The sequence below is a fragment of the Numenius arquata genome, chromosome 1 (assembly GCF_964106895.1).
Source record: "Numenius arquata chromosome 1, bNumArq3.hap1.1, whole genome shotgun sequence".
Taxonomy (NCBI): domain Eukaryota; kingdom Metazoa; phylum Chordata; class Aves; order Charadriiformes; family Scolopacidae; genus Numenius; species Numenius arquata.
In genome coordinates this window covers 133,223,943-133,249,585 of record NC_133576.1, presented here as the reverse complement: position 1 = coordinate 133,249,585, position 25,643 = coordinate 133,223,943, and the positions used below count along the sequence as shown (strand labels likewise).

At 45.8% G+C, this 25,643-nt stretch overlaps 1 protein-coding gene across 1 annotated transcript; it reads left to right on the top strand.

Annotated features, from left to right (window-relative positions):
• Nucleotides 1-11,037: 11,037 nt before the first annotated feature.
• On the top strand, nt 11,038-21,837 carry RAB30 (RAB30, member RAS oncogene family). The gene is made up of 4 exons (XM_074168911.1): nt 11,038-11,141; nt 12,598-12,681; nt 18,522-18,705; nt 20,809-21,837. The coding sequence occupies exons 1-4, from the start codon at nt 11,049-11,051 to the stop codon at nt 21,057-21,059; spliced, it is 612 nt and encodes a 203-aa protein (XP_074025012.1). The 5' UTR covers nt 11,038-11,048; the 3' UTR covers nt 21,060-21,837.
• The last annotated feature ends 3,806 nt before the right edge of the window (nt 21,838-25,643 follow it).

Sequence of the window (25,643 nt, the reverse complement as noted above, 5' to 3'; positions counted from 1 at the left end):
GGTGCAAATGACTTACTGAAGGTGGGCTACCTGCACCGTGGGATTAATTGCCCTAATAATTTTGTGTTCCTTCCTGGAGAAAGCTCCTTCAAGCAGTTGTCTTGGAAGGCTTCTTTGCCTTCATAGGCTGCAACGTAAAAAGCGTGAGAGGTGCTAGTTAGGGATCAAGATTCTCTCACTGACACTTTATTGGTCCTAATGCTTCAGAGGAATTTTATTTTATTTTTTTTACAGCTTCTACAGCGCATGTACAATTCTTACAGCTATAGTGTCTTGGCTTTTGCAGTTTTGCTTTGATTCTTGCTATTTTAAGAGAGCCAGTGCAAGTGCACATATCTGTAGCAGGAGAAGGTGCATCTCCTCTTTAGAGGTCTGGTGTTATGGGATGCAGACTGAATCTGCTATGGAGGAATGAGGTACTGTGTCTGCTCCTCAGGAGGTGTAGCTGTCTGAATATATTAGTAAGATCAACCCAATAGATGATTAAATACGCTGTCAGGAACAGCGTGCAAGACAGTTTTTTGGGGCTTTTTTATTTTACAGTGAGGTGGCAAGACACTGGAACAGGTTGCCTGGAGAAGTTCGTTGGACTAGATGATCTTACAGGTCCCTTCCAACCTAGACAATTCTATGATTCTATGAATATGTTCCTATGATTCTATGAGTTGTGGATGCCCCATCTCTGGAGGTGTTCAAGACCAGGCTGGATGGGACTTTGAGCAACCTGGTCTGGCGGGAGGTGTCCCTGCCCATGTCAGGAGGGTTGGAACTCGATGATCTTTAAAAGGTCCCTTCCAACCTAGACTATTCTAGGATTTTTGTCTTGCTTATTACCTCTTCCCTTTATTGATGGTATTGCTAATTTATCATTATATTTTGTGAAAGTTACCTTTTAAGTCTGATATATCTGTCCCAAGCCACAGAGCCAAGAGCCAAAAGTTGTGGATTTGTGTTTTTTTTTTTTTTTGTGAATCTTGATGTCCGTTCTGAACAAACAGCAAACTTTTATCTTAATATAGAAGTTAGTTTTTAGCTTTTTGACTGCTACTGCAGGACACCGTTGGGCTGGCCCAGCATGGCCTCAACAGTGGCATGGCATGACCAGTGTGGCATGGCACAGGAGCATCATGCATGATGCTGCATGGACCCCACAGCCGCAGGGTACCAAGCACAGCCCCTCCAGATGCTGATCTCACTCACATGAGTGAGGTTAGATGAGACTTAATGACTTCCTACTTCTACTGGGTTTGATGGAGAATTCATGTAAATCCCAGTAAATCACAAGGCTTCTTAAGCAGAAATCAAGAGGTGGAAATAACTGCCTGTTTTATTTTTTTTTAATGAAAAAGCATTCTTACAAAACAAAACCTTATTATCAAAAACTTTCAGTTTGTTCATACCACAATCAAAACAAGATGGTCAATGGCAGTAAGACATGTCGGTGTAGTTAAAACTCAAGAAAACTTTCTTGAATATGCTTTTATAACCCTAACACATACGCATTCATATTTCACGATACGTTTGTGGGACTTATGTCATTGGTTAATGCCATACTTACACTTATACTTCTGTATTTGCAACCTCATTTGAGTCATGATGTTCTCGTAAATATTTTATCAAAATCCTTTGGTTGTGATAGCTTTGCTTGTGTCTTGTCAAAAACATTGGTGTCAAACTGTCTAATCTTGCAAATGTTTTATCAGAGCCCTGTCACCCAGTGTCAAAACATCTCCACGTACGACCGTGATGCCACTCAAACCCATGCCAGCCCAGCAAATTAATGCATTGGGAGATTCCTTTGCCTTTTACCTACATATACCTTTCACTTTGCACATACCTTTCTTCTGCACCAAGGCCAGATCATTCCTCCTCCAGCTTTGCCTCCCTGCTTGTAGGACTGCTGTCCCCAAAACCCTTGCCCAGCTCATGGGAGCCTGATCCTGCGTCTGGTGGCTAAAGGCAGAGTAATTCTCACCTAAGGAAGGTGCCGATGGGTTTCCCCATTTCAGTGGGTCAGGTCTTGCTGTGGGAGCTTTATTTCCCACTGTAGAGAGCTGGGCTTAGGAAGCTTTCCTGGCTTTTCCATGTAAGGCATGTTCCGGTTAATACTTGGCTGTTGTTTTTAAAAAAAAAAAATCGTTTTGGTGTTTTTTTTCTTCTTTCCCTTTGGGAAGAAGCTGTTGTTTTTTGAGTGGATAAAACAGCGTTTTTGGCTGGATTTCTGGCAATGCAGTTTTCTATGCTTGGAAGTCAGCCTGTCTGCTTTGCTGGCTCAGGCTTTAACTGCTTCCCTGCAAAAATGTGTTGCTGTGGAGTGTACAGCTTGGTGGTCCCCTGATCTGCTCAAATGTGGCCAAAACCAAGGGAGTGTTGTTTTGAACGTGCAGCATTGGGTCTCCGTGTCCAGGTGTGTCTTGAAAGATGTTTATAAAAGCGTGTGTTCAAGGTTGCACTGACTTCTTTGCAGGCACAACCCAGCTTCTGCCAGTAAACGGAGTGCGGGGCTGTTCTCCGGCTTGGAAGCAGTTTTCCTGAGATGCTGGGTATCCTGGGCGTGCTGCTGCTCGTGTGTGGTTTGGTCAGCTGCCGTTGTGGCATTATGGATGTGCGTGTCAGCTCTTTTTTTTTTTTTTTTTTTTTTTAAATCCTGAAGAAATGAATTTTCTACTTGTTATTTTGCAAGTAGAGTGTGTATGTGTGTCTCATTTTTCTTAAGTAATGCAGAAATCGGATTAGTTAATTTATCTGAGCGTGGGGAATCATCATTGATTAACAGTTCAATCCTCAAATATATTTGATGGAATATAACTGGCTGTCTGCGTGTGATATTTTGCACTTCCATGGCTGTTCCCAACACCAAAGGGTGTTAAAAAATGTCACCAAGTCTCCCTTCCTTCCAGAAGGTGGGAAAGTTAAATGGGGACACTGGGCAGCAGAAGCTGTGACATGTCTCTCCTGAAGAGCCTTTGGTGGCACTGAGATTGTCAAGGATGTGTCCAACCCAAACACCACCCATCCTTCCATCATCCAACAAAAAGTGTTTAATGGTGCTTTTGATCTATCAGTACTAGCAAAGCCTTACACAAAATTTCTCCCAGTGGTGGACAGCATGGACACAAAGCCTTTTCACCATTAGGAGATGCCAGGAGGGCGTGAAAATCCAAAGATTGCTCCTAAATATGAGATCTGCAACCTCCAGCATTAGGCAAACCAGGCAGATGGAGAGGACAGTCTGCAGCTGGTTATCTATGGAAGCAAGGAGAGCTGATGTCCAGCCGTGGGCCATAGCAAAGCTGGACTCTCTCATGTTGAACATGGGCATCACAGCTGAGGATCCTGCTCCTCCAACCTCCTTCTACCCAGTAAAGCAGAGCTCCTGCTCTGGGCTTGTCCTTTAGATGATATTGGTGCTGGGTTTACCTGCTTCTTTTACGGTGAAGCACCTGTAATCTCATGTCAGTGGGTTCCTCCATAGCACTTAATTGCACAAGCACCTGGAGGCCAAGTAAAATGTAACCCATGATCTGATCAAAGTAGTTTGGCAAGCTGCAAATTTTCTGTGGTGGCAAAAGAAGTAAGGGGAATGGCTGTGTGCTCTGTGCCATCGTTGATGCAAAACTTCTCAACTTTAGCTTTTCTGTGTTTTATAGAAATGCCTCTGAGAGTTAAAACATACCTGTGGTATAAGAGAACTTGCACCTTCTCAGCTCACTTGGTTTCTCTAGGAGAAATACGCAGAGCAAAGGGTTGAGGAGCAGGAGTCTCTCCAAATAAAATTTTTGGGTAGGGCTGAGGTTTTCATAATATGCTGCTTCTTCCAGCTGGGAAGTTTGCATGCAAGTTGTTCTTTTTTTTTAATGTGTCTAGACTTTTGAATGGGGCTGCTGTGCATGGGGAAGCCCCACGCCTCTGTCCAAGGCGTGCGTAGTTGCTTGATTCCTTCTGGAAGTGTCGGATGGACTTACTGAGCTTGAATTTGTCAGTGGTGGCATGAGCACGCTGCAAGCCCAGTGCACCAGGTGCACTAATAGTCTGTAGGTGATGTGCGTGTGGGATAAAAGCTACTGTGTTTCTGCCTGGGAAATCAGGGTTAGAAGCACGCTTGGGACCTTCACCCTTCCTATGGGGGACCATGCTTGATGAAGAGGCGAGTTCAGGATTGCCAGTGCGTGGGCGACTGGATATTGCTCACCTGGAATGGAAAGTGTGATGGGAAGAGATGGGAAATGCCAGGCTCTGCAGCCCCTGCAGTGCCTGCAATAAATCTGCAATAAATCTTTCCCCCTTGAATTTGGGAGACGCATCCCTGGAGTTTTATCGTTGCACCAAGCTGAGAGCGTGGATCCCATGTGCTTGTGGGACCACTAGCACAGAAGCATGGGTGATCCAGGCTTTTGTGGGGATGAAGTCTCTTTAATTTTTCTAGGGTGAATGGAAGTGAAATTAAACCTTGTAGAGAAAGAGGAGTGAGGAAGGTGGACAAGGGAGCAGAAGGAAATCCAGGCTGCTTGTTTGCAGAGGGGCAGGAGCTGGGCTCGTGCTTGCCGACTGCAGGAGCCCGCTTGGGTTGGCAGTTGCTTTGGAAATGAAAATATTTTATCCTGAGTTATGTAATGCAGCAGCATGTCCAGACCTGAGATCCCTGCAATTTTCTGGCCTGCAAGGAATAATTTTCTGCTTGAAATATTAACCTTAGCTTTGAATTTCCTGGCTCATATGGCATGTGTGATCAGGGTAATGTCTGTGTACATAACTGCTGCTGTTTGAACTTGAGATGTTTAGGTAAATTTGTTTTTGTTTATAGCTGTTGGATGATGAAGAGCAGAAAATACTTGTTCATTAAGAATTACATAAGTACATCAAAACCTACCCTGACCTATGGGTTAGATCCAGCAGGTGGAGGAGGCTGCAGATTCTTCTCTATGTCTAATTGAAGCAGTAAGTTGTAAATCACAGAATCACAGAATCTTCTAGGTTGGAAGGGACCTTCAAGATCATCTTGTCCAACCATCAAACTAACTGACAAAAATAAACACCCACAAAACAACAAAATGCAACACCATCACTAAACCACGTCTCCCAGCACCACGTCAACCTGTCTTTTGAACACTTCCAGGGATGGTGCCTCAACCACCTCCCTGGGCAGCCCATTCCAATGTCTGATAACCCTTTCAGTGAAAAATTTTTTCCTAATATCCAGCCTGAACCTCCCCTGGTGCAACTTGAGGCCGTTTCCTCTTGTCCTGTCGCCTGTGACTTGGGAGAAGAGACTGACCCCCCCCTCTCTACACCCTCCTTCCAGGTAGTTGTAGAGAGCAATAAGGTCTCCCCCTCAGCCTCCTTTTCTCCAGGCTGAATAACCCCAGCTCCCTCAGCTGCTCCTCATAAGACTTGCTCTCCAGACCCCTCACCAGCCTTGTTGCTCTTCTCTGGACCCGCTCCAGCACCTTGATGTCTTTTTTGTGGTAGGGGGCCCAAATCTGGACACAGCACTCGAGATGGGGCCTCACCAGTGCTAAGTACAGGGCGACGTTACCTCCCTGCTCCTGCTGGCCACACTGTTCCTGATACAGGCCAGGATGCCGTTGGCCTTCTTGGCCACCTGGGCACACTGCTGGCTCATGTTAAGCTGGCTGTCCACCAACACCCCCAGGTCCTTTTCTGCCGGGCAGCTTTCCAGCCACTCTTCCTCAAGCCTATAGCGCTGCCTGGGGTTGTTGTGACCCAAATGAGGATTTGAGGGGTGGAGTACAGCTGAGGTGCAAACTGTCAGTGTTTCTGGCTTAGTATAGTTTCAGTCTTTATCTTTAAATGTGGTGAAGCCTTTGCAGATAGTTTTGGGTTTGTTTGGTGGTTGTTTTTTTTCACTCAGCTCTTTGGTGGGTAAAAAAACTGGCTGGATGGCTGGGCTCAAAAAGCGGTGGTGAATGGAGTTAAGTCCAGTTGGCAGCCGGTCACCAGTGGTGCTCCCCAGGGCTCAGTACTGGGGCCGGTTCTCCTTAATATCTTTATCAACAATCTGGATGAGGGGATCAAGTTCACCCCAGTAAATTTGCGCTCCTGGCTCCAGTTGTCACCTGGCCCTGTGGAGATGTGAACTGCTCCTCCATGTCTTCTGCACCTCTAACTCAGAAGAGCACTGAGATACCGCGGAGGTTTAGAAACAACAGGTTATTTCTGTTTTGTCCTTCTAAAATGAAGGCGTCAAAACTTTCTTTTAGACTTGGAAGGTTTTGGACTTCAGACAAAGGCTGTCCATCACGTTCCCTGAGCGTGCCTTACTTGTGATCTTCAGGGAGGATAAAAACAGGCAGAGGTTGGCAACACCGTGTGGTTGACTGAGAAAGGCTTGCTCTTTTGAAGTATCCCACTCCCCTTTTGGCTCCGTGAGCCAAAACAATCAGGGCAAAATCATCATCACAGAGCCTGCTCTGATCACACTTAGAGGTGGAAAGTCTTCCTCAAGCAAAGTTGTCGAGAGAGAAGTGCCAGAGGATTTCTTTATCAGCTAAAAACCTCGCTCGTGCTTGCTGGTTGTTTTGTGCAGATGGGTGCTGGTGTAAAAGCTGACGAGGGACAGGCAGAAAAATGGATTAACTCATTGGAAAGAGAACTTGACCACTCCAAAGTCATTGATGTCTCCCAGGTGATAATTGAACCTTTGCATTGTGTTTCTGCCACTTATTTGATACCCAAAGAGGCTGAGCATGGCATGGTCAGAGATGAAGAGGAATTCTCTCTGCCTGTCCAAACTATATGGGTAAAAAAACAGTGCAAAAACATAAAATAATTGGTTCAGATGATGATAAACAGTGTCAAGTAAACCAAGGTGGATGAGGGAAGACCAAGAGGGGAATGGAGCAAATGCAGGGAGAAGACATCATGTAGGGGAATAAACTAAAACATACCTGGATATCTTACTCCGTGAAGCATGTATTTACTGTGGATAAGTTGTGGCTTGTGGTGAACAGGAGAAGCTGGTGGGAGTGCGTCTTTCTCCTCCATCAGCTGTGCTACTGTCTCACACCTACAGGCAGTGAAGAGCCCATGGAGGGTCAAACAGAGGACCAAGTCCTGCTGACCAGGCTATGGGAGAGTTTCTAGCAACCAAGATACTGGGAGAAATGGGAAGGACTGGTGCATGTCTGGTTTTGCAGCAGTGCTCGCTGCACAGGGAAGGCAGCCCGTGGCTTCTGTGGCTCCTTTTTCAGCCGTCTTCGTGGGAGCTGGAGCTTGTTTGTACAAGCTTGCATGGGGGGAAGGAGAGGTGAAAGCCCCTGGCCCCTGTGCTTTTGTTTTGGGTGGGTCTCACCAGTCTTTTGGTTGAATTGGAATTAATAATTGGAAAATGCCAAAAGCATTTACTGCGCTATCTTGCCCAAGTAAAGAAAACCATCTAAACCTAAAATGTAACTTGCCATCCTTCGACTGCATTCCTGCTGAATGGACCACCTCTCCAGGTGGTCGCCTCGCTTTGATTTTCTCCTCCTGGCCTTGTGTTCCTGCCCACAGTGTGGTGGAATGGAGCAGAGCAGCGACCAAAATGAAATAAAACCCTACAAAACAGATCCCCTGTGAGGCTGGTGGGAACAGCCTGGGCGGGTCGTGAGCTGCAGGGGCTGGATAGGGCAACCACCCCCGGGAAAACCAGCTGTGAAACCCAATTTTCTGCCCTGCTACCAGCCTCAGGCTCTGCTCCTGTTTCATCTCCTGATAGGGCACGTCTCCGCTGTAGCCAGCCCTGCTTGTGATTTAAACAAACGTGGTGAGGGGTGGCTGAGGCACGGACAGGCATCCCATCCCCTGCCTTTGGCGCAGGGTCTTGTCTCTGCCCAAGGGTGGGACAGGCAGCTGCGGCTCTAATGCCTTCAACAGGGATGCAAGGCAGAGCTGTGCGACTGAAAACACAGGAAAACAGAAAAAACAAAAAACAAACAAAAAACCAAAAAGCCCCAAGCAAACAATGTAGCACTCTGCATTTTTTTTTTTTTTTTTTTTTTTAAGCACGTAATTCAAAGTGTGATGTGTTGCTGAGATGCACATTCCCCGACCGTGGCAAAGGGGGCAGAGGTTGAGACACATCTTCCCAGGGGAGAGGGAGGGTTGCGTGAGCCTGAGTCAGCAGCAAAGGTCACTTGGCTGAAAGGCTCCGCTCGCCAGAAGTAGAAGATTTCGTAACGGCGACTGATGCAATGTTTCTGTGTTCAGCACTGACAGCGTGGTAGGTTGGGGGGTGTGCACGTCCGAGGCAGAAATGCCAAGTTTTGGTGAACAGGGGAATGACAGTGCGGCGCTGGTCAACCTCACCAGCCCGTTCCACCTCCCAAATCGCTTCTCTCTCTTCCTGGCTGCTCAGCCCGTTGCTTTCTCCCCTCCTGTGCCCCCACTTTCTGTGTCTCTTCAGTTCTGGCATTTAATCTCATCGTCGCGTTGTTTGTTTTACAGCCTTGGCTCATCTTCCCATTCCCATTTGGGGTCATTATCACATGTGATTAGTCTTGGAGCCTAACGAAGGAGATCAGACATAACTCTAGGGTACGTCTGAGCCATTTAACGTTTCTGAGCTCAAAGATCTGCAGAGGAAGTTTATTTTTAAGCTTCCTGAGAAGATAAATTTGAACGTTGAATTGTTTAGGGTACAAGTAATAGAACTGAAATCCCTCTAGGAGGGAGCATTGCCCTCCGGGATTTGAAGCATCCCAGGGATAATTATACAGTGCTGAGTAAGTCTCGTTAGTCTTGAAATAGCTTTTAGTGGATGATCACATTTTTCTTCATGTTGGCTTGTATGAAAGCTTGAATCCATATATTAACACTTAGCCTTTGTTGTAAGAGCACCATCAACAGGTTCTTAATACTGTCAGTGTTATCCAGTCCCGCTCTGGGAAAGCCGGGCGTGGAGATACACGATTACACAAAATAACATCCCCAGAAAATAAAAAAGGGCATTTTTTTTTTGAGGCTGCTCTTCAAGGTCCCACTCTTTCACAGTAGTAGGAGGTAGGAGGGTGCCACAAGGTCTGGTGTCTCGGAGCAAGGCGAGGTTAGAGCATCCTCGGGACAGCTCCAGCTGCTGCAGTTTGGTGGCACTTCGCAGGGGACCGTAGCTCCAGCTCGGCAAAGCAGCAGCAGAGCAAGTGCCATGCTGTGTCACCAGCCCAGGAGAAGTGACATGTCTGTGTAGTGACTCAGCCGTGTCCCTGCTAGCCATCTGCTGATGTGATGCACATCATTAGTCACTAATTGGTGTGGTTACCCCTTTTTTTAGGCTGCTGGGAAGGCCAAGGTTCACATAGACGTGAAGCAGCTGAGTCAGTCTTCAACCTGTTTTGATTGTAGGTGGTGCTTGGAGGGCTGTTTCTATGTGCCCTGCCAGGCAGACATGGACTATCTCAGTTTGATCTTGTACTTTCTGTTTGACTGTGAGCCTGTCATAGCTGTACGGTGGGACGGGGGACTGTAGCTGGGGCCTTCTGGTGTGCAGCCACAGCAGGGCAGCAATGAACCCTCCCAAGGAAGGACCTTTGGAGGCAGCAAGAGAGGGCACTCTGCCTTTTGGCTGAGCGTGAGAAGCTTGTTTCACACGTGTTGCATTTGTTCCCTTTGTCAGCTCTGTACAAACCTTTTAAGCAATCTTGGTCTTTACCAAGGACAGCAATTTCATAATAATTTTTTTTTTTTCTCTCCTTTTTTTCCCCCCCACCCATCTCCTGCGCTTCCCATCTTTGGCTTTATCTCCTCATCCAGTACCTAACCTGTAGGTACTGGTGGGTTAGGTACCAATGCTCAGGTATCACCTTACTTGGTATCTCAACTGATGGCCTGCAAATCTGTCTCCTTACTGATGTCTCTTATGCCATTACTCCAGACCAGTCTTTTGACACCAGGTATAATACCTAGATCCTCCTGGACACAGCTGGGTTTGGACACTGCCCTTCTGCTCTCTTGTCTGTGGGTTTTCCTGTCTGCCTGAAATCTCTGACTGAGTCTCTTCTGCCTGTTGTTGCTTTTCTCAAAGGTTACAGACCCCTTCTCTGGCCATGGTGTTGGCAGCACCCTTGGGTGCACTGGAGATGGAGGTGTGGATACTCATCCCTTGCTCGGCCCCAGAAAACTGCATTTATCTGTTTGGTCCTCCCCATACTTTGACCTAAGGAAGCTCTGTAGGTCTTCCCATGTGTAGGCAACACTGCTTATTCCTGTGACGTTGATGAAACGTTACTTTGCATCCTGCCAAGGAGGTTGGACTTGGGGGGGTGGAGGGGGGAATGTGTGCTGGGTACCCCCCAGGATCCTGTGTTCACTTCTAATTTTAGTTTTATGCCAAGCAAGCTATCCTCACAAAACTGAAGAAAACTGTAATAGTAATAGCAATATTCCCAATGGCATCTATTATTTCTTCTTTTTAAAAAACCTCTCTTAATGTACTTCAGCCAAACTGTTGCCTCACTCCCCACTACGATTTTAGCAAATGAGCTCTTTCTGTCTTTAAGGCAGACGCTGCTGCTTTTATTTTAAAACTATTTTAATTTCCCCATCTGTTCTGCCCTCGTGTGTGCCCCAGCCCTGCTCTGTGGGTACCCAGCACCCACCTGAAGGAGCTCATGGGGGGTTTCTGGGTATTGCCCTAACAGAAATAAATTACACGATCCCCCCAGACAAGGTGACAAAGTCCACACTGTCCTTTGGAGCTGACGTAGTTAAAAGCAAAAATAGTATTTAGGGAAATACAGGAAACGACGGCTCGGGCTTGTGGAGCATTGCTCCAAAAGCTGAAAACCAGCACCCCTAATCCCTGGGAAGCCAGGTGAGACGGTGTGAAAGCTGAAATGTGGCCAAGGTTTCGCAGCAGGTGATGTTGAACTACGTGGATGCCCCAGCTCGGAGTGGGAAGGGCTCTTCTCCCTTATCTGAGGAGCCCCGCGTGTGCCAGGAGACCTTTGTTCTGCATATTTGGAGGAATAAAGTTCAGCAGGAATAAAAGGGCATTTCCCCACCGCCTTGGTTCATGTCGTGTCGCATTCTCTCTCTCTCTTGCAGCTGCGTAAATGAGTATGGAAGATTATGATTTCCTCTTCAAAATTGTTTTAATTGGCAACGCCGGTGTGGGGAAGACCTGCTTAGTCCGTCGCTTCACTCAGGTAAGGTTGGCTGCCTCTTGGATGTGGGATGTCAGGGTGGGGACAGCCCTGGGATGGGAGCGTGGAGCTTGTGGCTATGGACCGAGGGCTTCACTGGCATTGCAGCTCCAAAGTAATTTGTTGTCCACACTCTTGGTGCGGGCATCACCTACAGCAACATACTGGCACAAGCAGCATGTCTGTATCTAGTGCTGTACTTAGCCCTGTTGGGGATCTTGTGCTGGAGAAAACTCATCCCTCTCTGAAGATGGAAAGTCCTCTCTGAAAGCTGCTGGGATTTGGAAGTGCTTTGGACCAGTTTTAAGGACCAGCACATCTCCTGGTGCGCTCCCATGTGCCTTCACCTCCCCATCCCTCTTGCTGCTGCACAAAGCTCTCCCTGTAGTTTGTCATTAGTAGATAATTAAATAATCTGGGTCCTGGGCTGTCAGTCCAGTGTCTTCTGTTAAACATCAGGCCTGTTTTTGTGGCAGAATAACAGGGAAAGGACCAGACTTCTGTGTTCCGGGGGAAGAGAAGGTTTTGCATGATGCACTATAAAACATAAGCTGTGGGGTTTTTGTTGCACTCTCCACTAGGAATTGTCAGCAATTTCCCCCCTCACTGTTAATTTTAGTTCTAAAGCCGTGGTGATGTTAAACACTCTCCAACTGCATGTGATAGCCAGTGGCAATAAAGCTAGTCAACCCCAAAGACCCCAAGGGGTTAACTGCAAAAAATTTGTGGCCACTTATGCTGCTTGTAGGGGATGGATGTGCCCCAAAATCAACATGACCTTGTAGACCTAGACACCAGAAATCAAAACGCTCTTTTTTTTTTTTTTTTTTTTTGGTTTGTTGTTGTTTTGCTGTGGCTTCTTTTTGATGGTGTTGCAATCAAATGCCACCAGCATCATGCCGGCCCTTGCCATTGCTGTGGAGTCTTGCCATTGTAGAGTCTGGCTCTGTGCTTCGCTCCCGAAATGCTGTGCAAGGATGGGACCCTGGTGCTGGGAGCTGCCAGAAATGCCTTTCCGTGCCATTGCCTGTGGTGGAGGGGAGAGGGAAGGCGTGAGGTTGCGGGAGCAAAGGCATCTCATCCCATGCAGGCGCCTCTTTCAAGGCATTGGGAAGTAGGATGGAGGGTCCTAATCTACCCTTCTCCTGCCTCTTCCAATTGCACAGAAGCAGAAGGGCTTTTCCCCTCTCTTTTTCCCTGTGTGCATCTTCCTTTTCTTCTCCTGTTTTCCCGCATCTGAAGTCAACAACTTGCTACATGAGTAGGGAAAGCGCTGTGGGGTTGAATTATAGTAACTTTTGCTCTGGGGAAATGTCACATTTTCCTCTCTAAACATGATGGAAATAAGTGTCCAGGGAAGGGCAGGAGGAGGGAATAGTTTTGGGGTTGGAAAAGGGTGAGGGTTGGCACCCAAAGAGCGCTACAGAAATTTGCTTAATGAAACTCTGTTTTCTTTCAGGGGCTTTTCCCACCGGGTCAAGGAGCCACGATTGGGGTTGACTTTATGATTAAAACTGTGGAGATAAACGGTGAAAAAGTAAAGGTAGGAGCCTGATGGTTTTCAGCATGAACTCGTGTGACAGTGCATAGCTGAGGTGTCTCACTGCTGGAAGGCCTTTGGGGAACACAAAGACACACGGGGAAGCCCAGGGCTATATGGTGTGGCTCAGGCAATGCTGGGTCTAATGCTTTGCACCCCTCTCCACAATTACCATCAGAATCGTAACAGCAAACCTATTCTAAGGTAGAAAATGGAAAGGGAAGGTCTTGCAAAACTCTGTCCTTGCTTAGGAGACACTGAGATCGTGCTTGGCTGGGGTTGAGGAAGCGCAAAGAAACACTTCAGTGGAATCTGCTCATGGCATTTCTGGTAAGCAGAAATCTGTTGCATTCCCACTGGGGAATGCTCAGTGAAGGTCTTCTGTGAGTTCCCAAGGCAACTCTCGGGGAGAGCAGGTTTCTGGACTTGAGTGGTTATGCACAATGAAGGCTCATCTTCCACTTCTGCCAAGTGGAGATGGTCACAAGACTGATGCTTCAGCCAACAAGTTGAAGTGAGAAGGGCAATGTCCACATAAACTCTTTCATCTTCCAAAATAGGGTGGTTGCAACCAAACTGCTGCTGGGAAACTGTCCTTTTCCTGTGCTAATTGCCAAGCTGAGCCTGAGCATCACTTGGCAGAGAGCTGCTTTCTCTGGGTCAAAACACACCAGGGACCAACCTCATGCGTTAATGGGATCCATAGTTGGGTTCCAGTGCCCAGAGATATTGGCTGGCGCTGCTTTGCTCATTAGTAGAGATTTTGTTAGAGCTACTGTGGTGTCTAAGAGGTTGGAGAAGAGTATTGTTATATGAGCCTCTGATGTCAAAGTGTGCAGGGTCCTTAAGCTGCTCCCGGAATTACTCTGCCTGCATTAAATCCAGGGGCATCAAAGTGAAAAAGAGTGGTTTTCCCCTTCCTGCCTTCATCAGATCTAGTAGTGAGCAAATGGGAGAGCAACAGCGGCGTCACAGCAGTTGAATGTGACGTTGAGACCCATTTTTAATGTTGTGTAAGTGATGTGATGGAAACAGTGGACTTGTGCAGATTTTTGGCACTGTTTTTGGGGGGTTTTTTTAACTTGTATTTCGGCACAGAGGGTTTTTAAGAGGGAAATCAGGTGGTGGATTCCTGAGTTTAGGACAGATTTTAAAAGCCACAATCACATCAGCAGGCTGCCACCCTGCTGCATGAGGAGCTGTACAAACCGATGGCAAGTGATGGTCCATGACCAGAAGACCTGCCTGAGCAGGTGAAGAACAAAGAGGTGTAAATACCTTGACCTGATAAAGACCGAGTCAATGTTCAGCACATCACTGTTCGAGTGGGGCAGAGCAGCAGGCAGTGAGGATCACATGTAGCCCCCATGCTGTTGGTGCTTGGTTTGATGGTTGTGATGCTCGTTAGCAAGCATCTGGTGTAGCGGGGTCGACCAGGACATGGATGCTGCTTATCCAGGCTCCTCGGACAGCAGAGATGCTTCTTTCTGCCAAAACCAGCTCCGGTGGAGCAGCTCAGAGGATCTAAGCTGGTAAATGGCTTAACTACTGCACTGAGGGTGGAATTCATTTTTTTCCTTACATACCTGGCTCAAACCAGCTGTCTCAAGATTGTCCTGGTCAATGGAGGGAGAAAAGCAATCTCTGAAGAAGATTAATCCCATTCACTTCAGACACCTCTCCTTTCCAAGCATCTGGTTTCCTGTCAAGTACAGATGGAGCTTAAAGAACATCGCTTGTATCTGAGGTCTGGTTTTTGGACACGTGAACTTGCCCGAAGGGTTTATTTGAGTTTGACTTCTTGTTCCTGGGACATAATCCCGTTTCAAGGCTAGCTTGAGCTGAGGGTGCAAACTCCTTAAGAGAAAGTTGGGAGCAGTCATGCCAACATGGGCTTATCTCAGGGGCAAGGGTGGCTCGGGAAAGCTCTACAAGCTAAATGAGAACTTGTCAGTGTGGTAGGTGCCTGCTGGCCTGCGAATGTCTGATGGATGCACAAGTGTCCACCCCAGCAGCTCTTAATCACCTTGGGGCTGGCTTGTGTTTCATAGAGCCTTAGTGAGTGGTAACTGGTTTACCAGCTATATTTCACATAGCAAATAGTTGTTAAATCAAATTCCTTCTCCCCACCCCACCAGGGGAGTAAATCGGGGTCGATGGAGCTCAGCCACAGCGACCAAGCCTGAGAGGAAGCTCAGTCCAGTACGTTTGGGCACTGGAATGAGCCTTCCAGCATCTGAAATGGAATCTGAATGGATCTCCTTCAGGGAGTGAAGCCGAAACTTTTTTTGAGTAAGCAGTGCTAGCGAGAATAAACATTTAATGAGGGAGAAAAGCAGGAATGAGTCAGAGCACAGAGCAATAAAAATGACATCTCAGTCAAACGAGGCGCTTCCCTGCCTGTTAGCTCATTTCACAGTGCCTGAGCCGCCACTCCGCTGCTGGGCTGGGCAGCATCTCCCGCACGTCTGCTGGGATCCAGGAGGAGAGAGCAGAGCTGTTTACCAAAAAGGTTTTCAGACTTGAAAATAAATGATAAGATTTCTGGGGAGAAATACTTTCCAGCGTTCAAAATGGCATTTGAAAGTCAGTGGAGAGGGACTTGCTGGCGTGAAGGCTGTGTGCAAGCCGTATCGGAGATGAGTGGCTACTAAAGCTCGCTGACAGATGAGCCGAGGCAGCACTGTGCACTGAGGGGGCTTTTGATCAGCCTGGCCTTTTCTTAATGAAACCAAAACTGTGTACGACACCTGTACCGTGAGGCTGCACAAATTCGAGCCAAGCAGATAGCAGTTATCGTGCTGGTCAAAGCTAAACATCCTCAGTGCTGCAAACAGAGGGCTAGGTCTTACGGACCTGCGATCTCACTGCGTTTGGTGGAAATGTTCATATGTATGAAGCTAAATGGACGTGCAGATGTTGGGAAAGCAGGAAGCATCAATTGGCTCCAAGAAAATAAACACCTAGGGTTTTCTGCAGGCTGAGTCAAGCACCATCCTTTGGTTCCTCTGAAAAAGTGAGACAAGTAAAATGCTTCCCGTGCAATATCTTTTTTTTTTTTTTTTTTTTTGGCAGAACTAATCAGTGGGCTGAAGTGTGAGATATTCAAGGTGAAGCTCGACGAGGCCCTGGGCAACCTGGTCTAGTTGGGGGTGTCCCTGCTGACTGCGGGGGAGGTCGGACTAGATGACCTTTGGAGGTCCCTTCCGGCCTGGACCGTTCTATGATTCTATGTGTGTTTTGTGTGCAGCACCGATGTGTACATCGGTGGCTGTGAGGTTGGGGGCTCTTCCCTGCCTTCTGACCCCAGCTTGCAGGAAGACTCAGGGCTGCAGCCAGTAAGAAACCCTCTCCCCCAGGGCAATCCCTTTTGCTTTCGATGTCCATTATATTAAAGCGGTGGAAGAACATATTCACATCAAGTTTGTATCAGCTTGGAGATCTTCTCAATAAATGCAAAACATAAATACGCTGGACTTAACCAAGAGACCAATCAGTAAGTGTTTTTCCTGGGAAATATCACGGAATCACGGAATTGTCAGAGTTGGAAGGGACCTCTAGAGATCATCTAGTCCAACTCCCCTGCCGAAGCAGGATTGCCCAGAGCACATTACTCAGGACTGCATCCAGGCGGGTCTTGAAGATCTCCAGAGAAGGGACTCCACAACCTCCCTGGGCAGCCTGTTCCAGGGCTCTGTCACCCTCACCATAAAGAAGTTTCTCCTCATATTTAAATGGAACTTCCTATGTTCCAGCTTGTGCCCGTTGCCCCTCGTCCTCTCACTGGAACTGACTGAGTCCAGCTCCATCATCCTTCAGCCCACCCTTTAGGTACTTGTAAACATAGATAAGGTCTCCCCTCAGCCTTCTCTTCTCCAGACTAAAGAGTCCCAGCTCTCTCAGCCTTTCCTCATAAGGGAGGTGCTCCAATCTCTTAATCATCTTTGTTGCCCTACGCTGGACTCACTCTTCCCTATGCAGCCCAGGATCCCATAGCTGAGCAAACTTTTGATCCTAAATAGCTGAGCAACAGTAAAATTATCTGTATTTTTCCATCTGCCAGAGTTCAGAGGCTGTTTTGTTTTAATGGGGATTCGTTCTTACCTGAATTTTCATGTGCAAGTAATTTCACTTACAGTTTTGTGTGTCACTTAACTACACGTGCCACGCTCAGCCCTTTAAATACAGCTATGCCAAGACATTAAGCACAAAGGCTCCCAGGAACTGTGAGCCAGCCACAAATTACTTTCTCTGCAAAAAATGTGCTTTTTTCAAAATCATACCCTATGTCTGAAAGCTGCTACTGGGAGCTCTTATTTCAAACTAACTCATTTATGATGAGTAGCTGGCGTAGTTTGACTTTGGAACTGGGCAAGAATAAGGTTTTCTCTATTACGAGCTGCTGAATATATGGAAAAAATCTCAAATACTTTACCTTTTTCTTCCCAAAGTACACAGGATACTGGCTGAAAATCACCCTTTCACATACTTAATTCCAGGGAGGGGTGCTTTAAAAAAATAAAAGCTGGAGCAGAGAACTACTCTTTTATGTTGAAATGTTTTAATTATGGATGTTTGTTTCTTTGACTGTATTTTTGAAGAATTGAGGTTTTGGTGACCCACCAAAAACTATCAGATGGTCAAATTATAAAAACAGTATGAGTTTAGTTTGTATTGGGAAATGTAAGTTGTCTTCCTGGACCCAGAGCGTTTGGCCAACACTCATGACCCCTTTGATATAGTTAAGGACATGTCAACCAGTGTTACATGTTGGGAAGGCAGGCAGCGAGCCTGATGTTGAAGGTGAAGTTGGCTGAAGTTGGAGAGAGGAAAAGTGTTAGAGTCCCCAGTCGGCCTTCAGCTGAGCTCCTTGTTCACTCCTGTGGTTTCCACCCATCAGTGCATCATCCATCAGTGTATCCACCATCAGTGCATCTAGGAAGGACATGGACCTGTTGGAGCGGGTCCAGCGGAGGGCCACGAAGATGATCAGAGGGATGGAGCGCCTTCCCTATGAAGACAGGCTGAGAGAGCTGAGGTTGTTCAACCTGGAGAAGAGAAGGCTCTGGGGAGACCTCATAGCAGCCTTCCAATATCTGAAGGGAGCCTACAGGAGAGCCGGAGAGGGACTCTTTGTCAGGAAGTGTAGTGACAGGACAAGGGGTAATGGTTTTAAATTGGAAGAGGGGAGATTTAAATGAGATATTAGGAGGAAATTCTTTACTGTGAGGGTGGTGAGGCACTGGAACAGGTTGCCCAGGGAAGTTGTGGATGCCCCATCCCTGGAAGTGTTCAAGGCCAGGCTGGATGGGGCTTTGAGCAACCTGGTCTAGTGGGAGGTGTCCCTGCCCATGGCAGGGGGGTTGGAACCTGATGATCTTTAAGGCCCCTTCCAACTCTAACCATTCTATGATTCTATGATCTCAGGATAATTATAACTAGCTTTGGGAGCTAGAGGAGAGGCTTTCTTATTTCTTCTTGGGATGAATGCCGCTGTTGGTTGGACTTCAAGGGCAGAAGTGACTTTCTCTCTCCAGGCTAGCAGCTCTGCCCACAGCGGAGGGAGATGGTAGAAGTCACATGAAAGCCAGCAGATCTGCGGCTTCCAGGGGCCATCAGCCACCGTGCCAGCTGACTTTGTGCCTTGCATTTCAATCCACAAGCACAGGAACAGAAACAAAAAATGCTGGGGGAGGGAAAGCCAAAGAGCAGAAGAACTAAGTGCTTTCCCAGCATTGGTTTTACCCTGAAGGACTTTTTTTAGGTTAAAACAGTGCTGCTATCAAATAAAAAAGTTAATTTTTTTTTTTTTATTTTACCACCCTTCCTTGTTATGCCAAAAGCTGCAGATCTGGGACACGGCAGGACAGGAGCGATTCCGGTCCATCACGCAGAGTTACTACCGCAGCGCTAACGCGTTAATCTTGACCTACGACATCACCTGCGAAGAATCCTTCCGGTGTCTCCCCGAGTGGCTGCGAGAAATCGAGCAATATGCCAGCAACAAGGTCATAACCGTGCTCGTGGGTGAGTGACAATCGTCCCCAGTGGGGTGGTGGTGTAATGAGGGGGTGAGCTGTGCGTGTGGAGGGGTTGGTGGCAGATGGAGGTGTTAGCAGGCGGAAAATGTGGTATCTGTGGGAACTGGTGGTGCGGGATGCTCAAACCAGTGCAGCAGATCTTGTTGCCAGCCATTTGTAACCGCGGGTGGGCACAGGGTGCAGCCCAGCACTTAAACCCAGTGCTTGGACCATTCCTTCTGCAAATAACCCTGCGATGCTGATAGTGGTGGTCAGGGCACCATAGGCACTTCTCGAAGTTTGGTCCCATCACAGGTTTGAGGCTTTTGCATGCAGAGGTGGATAGTTCTCACCAGTTGGTCCCACATGGGACTAAAGTGTTGATGGTGCAGCTACCAACTGGGCTAAGAATAGAGCAGCTTCCCTTGTGGCTTCCAGCTTGGATCTCGACAAATATACAAGGATCTGCTCAAGTTAAGGTTGTCTGCAGGTTGCTATACCCCATAGCTGTGGGACAACTGGTGTCTTGTCTCGAAGGGGTCAAGATCTGCAGACCAGGTCAGGATGTGATGGTTGTGTGGATCATAGCACTCACAGGTGGGACAGAGCTGGAAAACTGGATGTTTTTGCATGAATTTTAGGGGATCTAAAAATAAATAACTGAATGCTATGTTAATCTGTAGAGCTTCAACTCAAAGCTAAAGCAGATCTCGGGCCATCTGTCTGCTACAAGGAAGGTGAAGGCTATTTTCCTTCCCTGTGCTTTTCCATCCTCTGCTTTCAGCATCTAATAGTTAGGATGTGGCCTTTAAAGGCCCAAGGATATATAAAGAACAATGGAAAAATAAAGTGGGGAAAGCCAAAAAGTTTCATATTGCAGTGTCGTTATCTACTTTAATGGTTTGCTGTTTAAAAGGCAAGTTTAGAGGACTGCAAAATGTGTTTAAGGTGTCTTTAAACAATCTTTTGAGTTTTATGTGCCCCCAGTGGTGTTGCAAGTAGCCATTGGGATTTAAGGAGCTTCCACACAAGAAACTCATTATACTCCGTAAGAAGGATACGGCACATGTACAAATGATGCAGAAAAAATTAGTACTTGATGAACAAATGCATACATTAATTTTTTAGGGAACATTAAGTTAATTATCAGCATCTATAGCACAAAATATAAATGATAGCCATAATGCACACTTTGAAGATGGTGACACCCATTAACCGCTTACGTTGAGTGATAATTTGTTTAGAAAGGTAACTTCAGTGTTTGCAGCGGGTCCAAGAAACTGCTTTATCAGGAAAGAAAGGGGATCTGAGAGGAGGCCAATGAGATGTGGCTTGCCTCTTTTCCTCCCACTCCTCACAAAATTGCTGGTAGAAATGAGGCCACTGAACCTGCTGAGTCCATGGACACAGCCCCTGGGTGTCACAGGCCCTAGTCTGTTATCTTCTTTGTAAGATTAATTTATGGCAAAAAACATGTTTGAAGTGAAGTGGCCGGTAACAGGGTATAATCATATCAGATGCTTGCTCGAGGCATTGATCAACTCTCTGCTAAACCGAGCTCTCTGAAGAAAGGGGCTGGTTTCTCACCACACTTCACTCTGCGAGTGCCCCTGAGCCTGTTCCTCTTCCAGCCTCAACAGCCAAATCCTTCATGGGAATATTGAAATAGGAAAGCAGCCTTCCACCCCAGGCTTCTCTTAAAGCTTATAATTACATGAGAAATATCACGTTTAGCATCTCACATGCTATAATTGACATTTTAAGTGCTCCTCAGAGCAAGAACAGGAGAATTTTCAATAAATATTAAAATGGAAATCCTTTAATACTGGTTGATAGCAGCAAACAGATGCACTGGTGCTAAATTAAAGCTAACTGACTCAGATGTTCACAGGGCATATTCCATTAAATGAGCTGATATTAAATGAACTTGGTCACGTGTATCAGGGAATCTGCTATTTGGAGGGGAGAGCAAGCACTAAGAGTTTCCCATCAAAAGCACTATCCATAGACATAATACAACACCAAACTCTTCTTTATCCCTTATCAAGTTCTGTTTCTCTTGTTTTGGAAGTCAAATTAATTCCCTTTCTAAAATCTTTTATCAATGCAGGTAATAAGATTGATTTAGCTGATAAGAGGGAAGTCTCCCAGCAAAGAGCTGCAGAGTTTTCTGAAGCACAGGACATGTACTATTTGGAAACCTCAGCAAAAGAATCGGATAATGTGGAAAAACTCTTCCTGGACTTGGCCTGCCGGTTGATCAGCGAGGCACGACAGAATACCCTTGTGAACAATGTCTCATCCCCCTTACCAGGAGAGGGCAAAAGTATCAGCTACTTGACTTGCTGTAATTTTAATTAAAAAGTGATTTCTTTTTTTTTTTTTTTTTTTTTTCCCTTCCACCATGGGCCAAGAGGATTTTTTTTTTTGCTGGGATTTATCTCCTTGAAGGGAATTCCTGCCACTTTGACCCATCTGACTTACCCTGAGTCAGGTTGCAGACCTGGAAGCGTGGCAGGCTGACGGCTCCAGCTGCATGGCAACGTAGCAGAATATAACACGGTTTAAATTTCATTTTTCTTGCAGTCTCTGGAGCGGGTTAGGAAAAGGAGAGTTGCACAATTGCTTCATGTAATGCAGAATGTGAGCTATTGCGTTTCCTTCCATGGGAGACTGGGGCAGCCTCCCTTGAAGAAGATATCGAAGAAATCAAAATCTCTCTCACAGAACGATGTGTTCGGTCCTTTTTAAAAGAAATGCAAAAAGAAAAAACCAACAATGAACGCTGACCCTGGACTACACTGGCAATCTTCCCGGCTGCCAGCGAGAGAGCTCTTAGGACATGTACATATAGCGTCTGCCCACGCGTCGTCATGGAGGACTCTGGTGTTTGAAATAGTGTTATGTCTCTCATCTACAGGCACTTTCATGAACATGAGATTAAAAAAAAAAAAGTTACATCTATCAACATTTTTCAAGACTTAAAAAGACATGGATACATACAGCTCAGTTGCTCCCTTTGGTGCTAGCAGTTCGACAAATATTCCATAGACCAAACGTAGTCTTACTACATTATTGTCCTCTGAATGTGTAACTTAGACTGGTTAGGAAAAAAAAAACACTAATAAGCACTGTTTATAAAAAATAATAATAATAATAAAAAAAAATCTCATTACCTCTTTTTCTAGTCCTGAACGTGGTGGGAAAGGACTGTGCTTCTTTGATATCCGACACAGGATGAAAAGACTTTCCAGAAATAAATAAAAAAGAAATAAAATTAACCATTCTTCCTCTAATTAGTAATGTCCTAATGTGAAAAATTAGCCTTGGGAAAGGTTATTGGTGGAGTTGGAAAAAGCGCACCAGATGTTGCACCAAAATTTGCGTGTCATGGATTGTGTATAAGGGTTCAAAGAGAGCACAGTTAGAAGTGGTAGTCTGCAATGTGTCCAGCTTAAAAATACAGCTTGTAGATACAGTCCTTGTTGAAAGGCAGGTGTGTACCATTTTGTAGAGGGTTTGTTGGATTTATTTTTTTTTTTTTTTTTTAATGTTAAGTGGAATTAGCGAGGGGTTGCAAGTGGTATCATTCTGTGTCTGACCCATCCAGCGCTCACCTTGTGGAACTGCTCTCTGAGATGCTCTTGAAGGTATCTTCTTGGCATCCCGTCTCTTTGCCGGAGTAGCTTTCAGGTTCAGGGCTGTAGAGTCATTTAATTTACTTGCTGCTTTGTACTCGTAATCCCAGACTCCAGTGTCTGTGTAACTGTTTAGGCCATTTCTTTCTACAGAAGCCCCTGAAGTGGAAGCACTATGGAGTTTGCAGTGTTATTACACCTCTAGTGCCATATGCAAATAATGCATTGCAAATTTACATGTTGACCTTAAGGTGAAATCGGAAGGTAGTGAATGCGCACATGAAAAATGATTTTTTTTTTAATTATTTTTTTTTAGAAATTTGATTCCAGTTTTACCTAATCTGGATAAATCTCTCCTGGCAATTACATGGCTGTGATATGCTGAAGTTTAATCAATTTAATATTATTTGGCATTTACTGAAGATTATAACAGAGCTTTTGTATTGACATAGAAAGCTGCCAGTAAGTACTTCTTGAAGACAATAGCAATTAAAAAAAAAAAAGGCATTTAAAAACGCTTTATCACATTTTCCTGGGAAGACTTCTTTGGGCTGTATCATGTTGTGCCTTTGATCTGTAATGGGGAGCTGACTCTGTGTCAGAGAGGGGGATCGGTGTGTCATATCGCCATTTTTCATATTTTCTTGCTATTTTTTAGGTCATTTTCTTCTGTTACGACTAGTGGTAAAAAGGAAGATGTAGATGTTGTGGTACAAGGCTTGTTTGTCACCCTTAGCAAAGAGCTTCTGTAAGTGTGAGATGTTGGGGGACATGTCACCTGCTGCACTGGCCTGTACTGGTCCTTTTCAGTCTCTGCTCATGGTGTAATCCAGAGGATTTAGAAATGTGTTGGACTTGCTGGCTTCTGCTGTGCTGGACCGCGTGGTGCAGCCTGTGCTGAATGTCACTTTTGAGCATCCCCCAAATTGCCACATGCAGCCTCAGTTGAGCTTGTGAAGACCAACCAACTCTGAGACAGCTGATTCTGCCCAGCTTTTAGGTAGTTGTTTAGAGCAAGACTCAGGGTGTTACTTGTAAGGTAACTCTCAAGTTAAAAATCAATACTACATATATTTAATTTGTAAAAGCTCTTGCTCTCCAGATGCTGGACTTGTCAGCATGTAATTGATAACAAGTAGGGCAGGGCTGTTTGATTGAGTTGATCCAGAAGGAAGGAGACTGCCCACTGAAACACCTGTGAGTTCCTCAGCCTGATTTCCAAAAGCATCAAAGCTGGGCAGGTACTTTTCATTCCTGCCGAATACCACTATAAATGCATTTTTAAAGTGCTCCTTGCACCATTTCATGGATATTCACTTTGAGGTTTCTAGAAGGTTGTCTCTGTTTCCAGTGTTTCCCTAACCTAAAGGTGACTATTTTGGAGACTAGCTGTCTACTAGCAACCTCCAAGCGTTGGTTCTTCTTATTACCAGCTCATCTTCTCTATGTAAGGGCTCCCACGGCCAGACAGTGATGGGCTTCTGCGGCAGGGTGGGGTGCTGCAGTTGGGCTGATGTTGCAGTGAAGTATCTGAGTTCTCCAGGGACAAATCTGAACTGATTAATTTCAAATTTTATTCTATGTAGGCTTAAAAAGTTGAAGGGAAACAATGGTGGTACGTGCAATGTTTTACTAGATCATAAGCCAAAGCTGTAGTTTGAAACTGGCAGTTAACACACACAGAAGAAGAGTTGATATTTTATTGTAGCAACTCCTTCAAATATATCTCTGCTCCTTGTAGCACTGAGGGCTTATCTTCTCTTCTTCTGGTCAAGAAGCCATCAGACTGTAGAAGAACTTTATCAACCGCTAATGACAACTTTGCGGTGTGGCACAGTGATCAAAGTCTTGAAAAATAAAAGGAGATTTAAAAAACTCACAAATCCCAGTTATCTGACAATCGTCTCTCCAACTATGGCCAGCACCTCGGTAGATGAGTGGATTTTTGAGACCTGTCAGTAAAAGCCTGGTGATGCCTGCTGGGTCGAGCATCCAAAAGCCGTGCAGAATCAATATAATGGGGCCAAATTTGCCTGGAAACGGTCTCTGTTATCAAGAGAGCAAGGGGTTGCTTTTAGTGTGGTTGCTAGATTTTGATGTGTTTTCAGGGTAATGCATTGACAGCCATTGAGGAATCTTGGGTCGATATTAATTTTTTTTTTTTAGTAGTCCCATAATGAGAACCTTTCTTGTTTGTGTGGTTTTTTTTTTTTTAACACAATGAGTAGTTTCGAGCAGAAGCCGACATTGGATGGTCAACAGATGTTTGCTTTGTGTAGAAAACCTGTTTGCAGAGATTAAGTAAAAGCATCTTCTGAAAACTGAATGGTTTAAACTCAGTTTTCCAGTTCAGCTGCTGGTTCAGTCAGGCTGATCTCCAGTAAACCACCAAATGTCCTGTGCTTTGGATCGCTGTGTGTGAAGTATTCGCTGGTATTTTGCGTTGGGTGCTTACACTGCACGTTTGCTGGGATGAGCCATGACTCCTTTTTGTTCCTATTTGTGTTCCCCATGAGAGGCCGAGTGCTAGGAGTTAAAAAAAAAAAAAAAGCCCTTCAGGTCAAAAAGTTATGATGGAAAAAGTGAATTTATGAACTCTATAAAGAAGGAGACACAGGGTGCCTCTTCCTACCTCTAATAGTGAAGTCCTGATTTGATCTACAGGTAAGTTATTTGAGCAGGCAGTCAGATACGTGTTTGTGCCGAATGTTAAATGCCTTTGTGATCGTTATTTAATGAAAACTACACCCGACAAATTGTCAGACAAGATACTTTGTTCTTTGCTGTAAAACACGTGAAACAGCCCTTAAAATCTGCCAGCCTGCTGCTGCTGTTTGTCTTTTTGGAAGTAGCTCTGCTGGTAGCAGTTGGCTTCTGCTAGTCTAGGTTTAGCTGTTAATGGCTATTGAACTCCTTCAGCGTCAGTAATAACGGCAGCAGCCTGAGGCTGACACAGGAGACAGTGATTTGAAAAGAGGGAGAGTCAAAATTAGTGATGCAGAAGCACGGTGGGTGCGCACACATGGGACAGCAGGCCTTCCCGAGCTTTTGCTGACAAGGGATGCAATTAGTTATAGTCAAACCCACTGGGTTTTGCCTGCTTCGTTATCCCTAAGGACTACTGTTTGTTCAGCTGCTTTTCCCCCTTGTCTTCTCCTTTCAGTGTGAAGAACTGTCTGTAAATCAGGCTGAGATGTTGAGCTGGCGTGATTTCTGTAGTCAGACTCAATTCGGTTGGAAAACAGGTGAAATTCTCCAGCTAATAAAATAGACTGAGCAAATATGCAGGATACACTGCCCTTTGGGG